At 43.2% G+C, this 8,075-nt stretch overlaps 1 protein-coding gene across 1 annotated transcript in view; it reads left to right on the top strand.

Moving 5' to 3' along the window:
- Positions 1-8,075, top strand: part of Xrcc6 (X-ray repair complementing defective repair in Chinese hamster cells 6) — a 29,379-nt gene that overhangs the window by 1,348 nt on the left and 19,956 nt on the right. The window contains exons 2-3 of the mRNA XM_013024777.1: positions 6,280-6,370; positions 6,851-6,858. Coding sequence (XP_012880231.1) covers positions 6,295-6,370; positions 6,851-6,858 — 84 coding nt within the window. The 5' untranslated portion in view covers positions 6,280-6,294. The remainder of the gene's footprint in view (positions 1-6,279; positions 6,371-6,850; positions 6,859-8,075) is intronic.

Here is an 8,075-nt window from a genome sequence, read left to right as displayed (position 1 = left end):
GGCTTTTTTTTTTCTGCTTATGTGGTGCTGAGGCATCGAACCCAGGGCCTCTGGCATGCAAGGCAAACGCTCTACCACTGAGCCACCTTCCTAGCCCAGTAGTTTACTTCTTTAAAGACATAAAATGGTTTGTGAAAGTGAGCAGATGAGAAATATTTCCTTTCTCTTGCCTGTTCATTCCAAATGAAGCTTCTCTCATTCACTCTGGGAAAAACATTACACTCACTAAGAGAAAGAGCGTAATGAGTAAAAATGTGGGTTCTGGTGGAGGCTGGCCAGATGTGAATTCTATTAGTTTAACCAGTGAGACAGTGGCTATTATGTTTTCGACATTATTTTTGGCAAAGGAATACATTGGTTAACAAGGAGACAAAATTCCTTTCATGATACTAGTGAGGGGAGGGGACCATCAATAAATTGATAACAGTAAAGCAACAATGTCAAGGCATGTAACAACAGTGAAGGGACAGAATAAAACAAGCGCAGGGAAGGGATGTTGGGAGTGTAGGGAGCGCTGGATGGACAGGTCTTTTTGCATAGGTGACATCCAAGCAAAGGCTTGAAGGGGGTAAGAGCCTTGAAGGGGTGGAGCCTGTAAGGTGTATTTAAAAAACTAGAAAGAAGCCAGAGTGGCGAGAGGAAAGTGAGGATGAGCAGAGGTAACAGGTTAAACCACAGAGAGCCCTTGTAGAAGCTCAGGGTCAGCCTGAGTTAGCGAACAGAGTAGTCATTAAAATTAAAATTCAATAAAAGGTATACCTTCAGCCTAACTGCATTTCAAGTTCTTCAGAGACCTATGTAGGGGTGGTGGCTACTGATTGGACAGTAGAGTCTAGAACATTTCTTTCTTTCTTTTTTTTTTTTTTGTTTGGGTCCGGGCATGGGGCCTGAACTCTGGGCCTGAGCACTGTCCCTCAGCTCTTCGGCTCAAGGCTAGAGCTCTACCACTTGAGCCACAGCGCCACTTCCGGCTTTTTTCTTTTTGCTTATGTGGTGCTGAGGAATTGAACCCAGGGCCTCTGGCATGCAAGGCAAGCGCTCTACCACTGAGCCACCTTCCCAGCCCGAGTCTAGAACATTTCTATCACTGTAGAAATTTCTATTGGATTTTTATGTAAGGTTTCTGTTGAAATCTTAGTTCCCTGTTCTTTTTTTTTTTAAAGACACAATAATAATGCCTACTTCCCAATATTCCTATGCTTAAAAGAGATGACATGTGGCCAAGCAAGAACTTGGCAAAGCTGGAGGTCACAGACAGCCAGACGATTTTGAGCCAAAGGTCAAAAGTGTTTCTCAGATCATCAATGCAAAGCTAAGTCCTGCTGGCATTCTCCACCAAAACAGCCCTGCCTGACCAATATAAGTATATACATACACACAGAAATATATCATCACAGAATCCTTATAAACATACATGTAAACATATAAAAATGTATATTTCTATAAGATACATTATGATATGTAATATAACAGAAATAGAGGAATCTTTCTGTATTATATAGTCTATTTGTACATAGACTATACTATAGAATTAGATACAAGTGTATATATACAAATATATATTACAGAAATTTTCTCATGTACATATGTAGCTCTATTCAGTAAGCTGGGTATTAAACCATGTTGAGTAGAGAGAAGGCCACTCAGACATTTCATTATGTAACTATATTCATACACAAGTATAACATATTTCTAATAAATAATCATAAACCATATAGATTTACTAGCATATTTAAACATATGAAATGATAGGAGAAATATGGCTAGCACAGTGCCTGGCATCTACTACATGTCCAATAAAGGCTGTGTGTGTGTGTGTTTGAACGTAGAGTCTTGCACTAAACAAGAGCTTTACCACTTAGCTATCACCTGAGCTTTTTTTTTTGGTTAGCTGTGGGACCTGAACTCTGGGCCTGGGCACTGTCCCTCAGCTCTTCAGCTCAAGGATAGTGCTCTATCACTTGAGCCACAGAGCCAATTCCGTCTTTTTTCTGCTTATGTGGTGCTGAAGAATCAAACCTAGGGCCTTATGCATGCAAGGCAAGTGCTCTACCACTGAGCCACCTTCCCAGCTCCAACTTTGATCCTTTTATCTATTTATTCCTCTCACCTCTCAGGTACTTGGGATTACAGGTGTGTACCACCATACCTAGCTTGTTCTTTGAGAACAGAGCCACCTGCTTTCTTGAAAAAAAAAGAAAAGAAAAAAAAAAAGAAAGCCCCTCATAGCATTCCCCCTCCAGTCTGATATTGCTAGTTATTTTGGAAATAGAGTCTCAAGGACTTTTCTGCTGAGGTTGGCATCAAACAGAGATCCTGCGGATCTCAGCCTCTTAAGTAGTGGGATTATAGGTGTGAGCCACCAGCACTTGCTGACAAGAACAGTTTCTTATGCATCCCTGTAACTCTAGCAGCCATGAGAGTGCCCGAGTCCAGATGCTGCATGAATATCTGTTGAGATCTAGTCTGTTTAGTCAGTCCTGTTGGTTGACAGGAAGAACTACTGAGGCCAAAGTTCTTACTCCTACTCTTGCCTGCCCTGATTACTCAAATGACTGCAGTCCTGGCATACGGGGCTCCGCCTGGGTCTGCCTCTCGTGCACCCACACTTAATGACAAAGCGGGTCAGCTGGCAGGCACAAACACACATATTAATTTGTACAGGGGCTTCAGAGATCATCCTGTTAGTTACTTTAAATCTATAAATTGACTCAACATTTGCAGGAAATAACCTTATTTTAGTCTTCTTTTAATTCTCTTCATTAATCATTAATTAGCCTACAAGATGAGGTCATGCCCCCTTGCATCAAGGTGCACTTGAGACTTCATCCACCCAATGGGATGGGGTGGCATGGTCTGTAGTCCCAGCGACTCAGGAAGCTGAGGCTGAGGATTGCTTGAACCAGGAGTTTGATAGCAGCCTGGACAACAGAATAAAACTATCTCAAAACCACCACCAACCACCACCACCGTATCCATCTATAGCATTGTGATAGGGAATTATGGCTGGAAAAATCCTTTTTGTTATTCTTTTTATTATTATTTTTTTGGTCAGTCATGGGGCCTGAACTCTGGGCCTGGGCGCTGGCCCTCAGCTCTTCAGCTCAAGGCAAGTGCTCTATCACTTGAACCACAGCACCACTTCCGGCTTTTCCTGTTTATAAGGAATACAGGTAAGGCAAGTACTCTACCACTGAGCCACCTTCCCAGTCCCTCATTCTTTTATTTCTTCCTCTAAAAACTCTCACAGTTATTCTCATTCTCATAATGTTTTTATTGGTAGGGTAGGAAAAAGGTTTATTAACTGGACTGAGTTTTAATTTTTTTTTTTTTTGACCAGACCAAAGTGGAAGTAAGAAGGAAGGTATAGTTTTGAGACAGAAGTAGGGCACAGGTCATTTGGGGATCTGAATTAGGCTCAATGGCATTAGCACAGTATAGAAGCAGATTATTTCCCACTAGGATTTCCTCCGCAAGCTGGGGACTGGGTGATCATGTGGCCATACGTCTCCAAGCCTGTGGACGTGTGCAATACATTCAGTTTTAGGCCTCAGAAAAAACAAACAAACAAAAAATCAAAATCCCTCAAAACAAAAAACAAGAGAGGAAAAAACACACTTGATACTCTAGTACAGGAACTCTTTGGAGCGAGTGCAGGATTTCTTCCTAGAGTAAACCTAACATTTGAGTTCTTTTCCTCAGTACTGAGAGGGTCACAGCTTAATCACGCCCAGGTGTTATCAGCCAGGCCTTGTAGCTCTGCAGCGCAGTAGCCCACCACTCACCCACTTAGAGATCACCCAATGCTAGACTGCTACAGACACTTGAGGATGCAGTTCTCACCCCATGGAGCTTCCAGTCTGTCTGTAGGGAGAGGAAGGGTATGTGGACACAGATGAAAAAATGAGCAATTCTAGAAGAGGATGAGCAATGTTACTAATGGAGTGTACAGGGCAAAAGAGGGACACATGAGCAAAATCTGGAGCTGAGGGTCAGAGGTGAGATTGTGAGGATGAACAGAAGTTGGCAGGTCAAGGGATGGGGAAAGAAAGGTGAGGGTGGCTGGGAAGGTGGCTCAGTGGTACAGCACTTGCCTTGCATGCATGAGGCCCCCAGGCTCCATTCCTCAGCATCACAGAAGCAGAAAAAGCTGGAAGTGGTGCTGTGGCTCTAGTGGTAGAATGCTAGCCTTGAGCTAAAGAGCAGAGGGACATCCCCCATGCCCAGAGTTCAGGCCCCACTACTGGGGGAGGGTCGGGAATAAAGGTGAGGGTGGGAACAATGAGCAGACTCAAGAGCACTCCAGGCCCTAAAAGCCACACGCCTTCATTTTCCCAGAAAGAAACTGCAGGATTCCAAAACTCATTCACTCAGTGGATATCAAACTGTTGACACAATGAACAAGAAAAATCTAAAACAAAGCACAATAGATGACATTAAAACATAAAACTAAAACTACCCTCAGAATTGAATAAATTCTACTTTAATCTTCAAGCTTGAATTCAAGCCGAAATCATTTCTATAATCAACACTTACTAGGGCTGAGGGTGGAATTCAGTGAGGCTCTGGATTTCATCCTGAGTAACAAGTACACACACACCCCTTCCTGGCCACCTGTTCTGACAAGCCACTGAGGACAAAGACAGACAGGAATGAGAGTCTCTCGCTCTAGGAGCTTGAGGCTTTTGTTGCTAATTTTTTTTGGGGGAAGGAGAGGGGCTTGAAATCAGGGCCCAGGCACTGTTTCTGAGCTTTTTTACTTAAGGCTTCTGCTTTACCACTTGAGTCACATCTCCACTGCTGGCTTTTTGGTGCTTAATTGGAAAAAAAAAGTCTAAAAGTCTCACAGACTTTTCTGCCTGGGCTGGCTTTGAATTGTGATTCTTAGATCTGAGCCTCCTGAGTTGCTAAGATTACAGGTGTGAGCCAACAGTGCACAGTTGCTGTATCATTTTTTTGGGGGGGTGGGGCTTGAACTCTGGGCCTGGGCACTGTCCCTGAATTCTTCAGCTCAAGGAGAGGACTCTACCATTTGAGCCACAGTGCCACTTCCAGTTTTCTGGTAGTTAATTGGAGATGAGTCTCATGGACTTTCTTTGCCCAGGCTGGCTTTGAACTGTGATCCTCATATCTTAGCCTTCTGAGCAGCTAGGATTACAGGCATGAGCTATTGGCACGTGGCTGCTATATCCCTTTTATAGTTTCTTTTATACTGGTGGCTAATTTTGTATGTGCATACATATTATTTTTAGAAATAATTAACTCCTACAGACGAGGTGTGTGTGCTTTTTTTTTTTTGTCAGTCATGGGGCTTGAACTCTGGGCCTGGGCGCTGTCCCTGAGCTCTTCAGCTCAAAGTGAGCACTCTGCCACTTGAGCCACAGCACCACTTCCGTTTTTCTGGTCGTTCATTGGAGATAAGAGTTTCACAGACCACTTTCCTGCCTGGATTGGCTTTGAACTGCCATCCTCAGATCTCAGATTCCTGAGGATTATAGCTCATATCTCATTTTATCTCAGACTCCCTAGAAAGCTAGAATTCTAGGTGTGAGCCATTGGTGCCTGGCATGGAACTAGGATTTTGATACCATCCCGGGCAACATAATAAGACTCTTACTCAAAACCGCCACCATTACATTACCTTCTACCAACAGAACTGTGTATTTGTCTGCCTGGGCTGGCTGAGAACTATTATCTTCAGATATCAGCATCTTAAGTAGTTAGGATTATAAGTGAGCCACCAAAGCTTGGTTAACACATATCTTTATTATCATTTTTTTAAATTTTTGGTGCCAGTCCTGGGGATTGACCTCAGGGCTTGGGTGTTGTTCTTGAGCTTCTGTGCTCAAGGCTAGTGCTCTACCACATTGAGCCACAGCCCCACTTCTGGTTTTGAGGTAGTTAATTGAAAATCAGAGTCTCATGGATTTTCTTCCTGGGCTAGTTTTGAACTGTGATCCTCAAATATCAGCCTCTTGAGTAGTTAGGATTATAGGCATGAGCCCCCAGTGCTCTTCTTTTCCTGAGCATTTTTTTTTTTTAATTTATTTTTTGGGTCCGGTAGTGGGGCCTGAACTCTGGGCCTGGGCGCTGTCCCTCAGCTCTTCAGCTCAAGGCTAGCACTCTACCACTTGAGCCTTGAGCCACAGCGCCACTTCCGGCTTTTTTCTTTTTGCTTATGTGGTGCTGAGGAATCGAACCCAGGGCCTCAGGCGTACAAGGCAAGCACTCTACCACTGAGCCATCTTCCCAGCCCTCATCTTAATTTCTTTTACCTAGTGAACAGAAACCAACATGTCAGAGTGGGAGTCTTACTACAAAACTGAGGGTGAGGAAGAAGAGGAAGAGGAGGAGCTTTCTGATGCCATTGGTAGGTGACTTTAACCTGTAGTACTGTCCTATGTGCATGGGAAAACTCAAATCTGGTCTATGATTGAGTTTTGCAGAGTTGATCTAGGCTCTTTTATTCAGATCCTACTATAGTCGTTGGGATATTTCCTTTCTTTTTTCTTTTTTTTTTTTGCCAGTCCTGGGGCTTGAACTCTGGGCCTGGGCGCTGTCCCTCAGCTCTTCAGCTCAAGGCTAGTACCCTACCACTTGAGCCACAGCGCCACTCCCGGCTTTTTTTGCTTATGTGCTGCTAAGGAATCGAACCCAGGGCCTCATGCATGCAAGGCAAACACTCTACCACTGAGCTACCTTCCCAGCCTCGTTGGGATATTTCTAGCCTTATTTTTACTGATTGCACCATTTGTGTGTGTGTGTGTGTGTGTGTGTGTTTCTCTCAAAAATTGATATTTTTCAGCTCTAATAAATGATCTTGTCCATGGTTATCTTTTATCATCATCAGTGACTCAGGTAAGATCCTTCCTTACCCAAGAAAGTAGTTTTACTCATTCCTCTTCCTCTGTGTAAAAATTACTGCAATAATTGAAGAGTAAATATTAGCAACACACTTACAGGGTAGAAATAGCCTTCAGATTTGGGAGTCTGTTCAGCAAAATGGTAACACATAGGACGAAGGAAATGAAGGGGCCATGTAATCTATAACTACATATTTAACTCTTGGGTAGAAAAAATTAAAACTCTGTGTGTGTGTGGTTATGGTGGTTGTTGGTACTAGGGTTTGAATTCAGGGGTTTGCACTTGCTAAGCAGATGCTCTACCACTTCAACCACCCCTCCAGTCTTTTTTGTTTTGTTGTCAGTTGTGGTGCCTGAACTCTGGGCCTGGGCACTGTCCCTCAGCTCTTCAGCTCAAGGCTAGCATTCTACCACTTAAGCCACAGCGTCATTCTGGCCTTTTTTGCTTAATACGGTGCTGAGGAATCGAACCCAGGGCCTCATGCATGCAAGGCAAGCACTCTACCACTGAGCCACCTTCCCAGCTCCTCCTCCAGTCTTTTTTTTTTTTTTAAGCTAGTGCTCTACCACTTGAGCCACAGTGCCACTTCTGCCTTTTTATGATTATGTGGTGCTGAGGAATTGAACTCAGGTCCTCATGCATATGAGGCAAGCACTCTACCACTGAGCCACCTTCCCAGCCCCCTCCTCCAGTCTTTTATATATCTTTCAGCCCATATTTTCTAGCTGTTATTTATGTTTTTGTTTATGGGCATGAGCAATTGTATATCTGTATTTTTTTAAATACTGTGCATATGTTGTAATCATATGCATGTGTCTTTTCCCTCTTAATTTATTTGATTTCAAAGAATTTACAGGCATACATAATTTTTTGTTTTGCCTTTCTTGTTATATCTTTCTACTTAAATATCTATGTGTGATTTTTATAACTTGGTTTAAATATACTATAGCTTATCCTGTTTCCGGTGGATTGCAGTCAGGGCCAGACCCAAGCATAAACATGAGACTTTCTCAAAAATAACTAAAGCATAAAGAGCTTGGGGAATGTCTCAAATGCATTGGCACGTTACACCTGCCTAGCAAGTGTAAGACCTTGATTTCGAGCCCCAGCACACTCTACCATCTACCTCCAAGATTGAAAACTATAATTGTGAAATTCAGGCAGGAGACTTGTGAATTTGAGGCCAGTCTGAGGAGCCAGGCTTGGTGTTT

This window comes from Dipodomys ordii, unplaced genomic scaffold (genome assembly GCF_000151885.1).
Source record: "Dipodomys ordii isolate 6190 unplaced genomic scaffold, Dord_2.0 Scaffold79, whole genome shotgun sequence".
NCBI lineage: Eukaryota > Metazoa > Chordata > Mammalia > Rodentia > Heteromyidae > Dipodomys > Dipodomys ordii.
The sequence above is the reverse complement of the archived record's forward strand: the minus strand, read 5'-3'. Positions and strand labels throughout refer to the sequence as shown.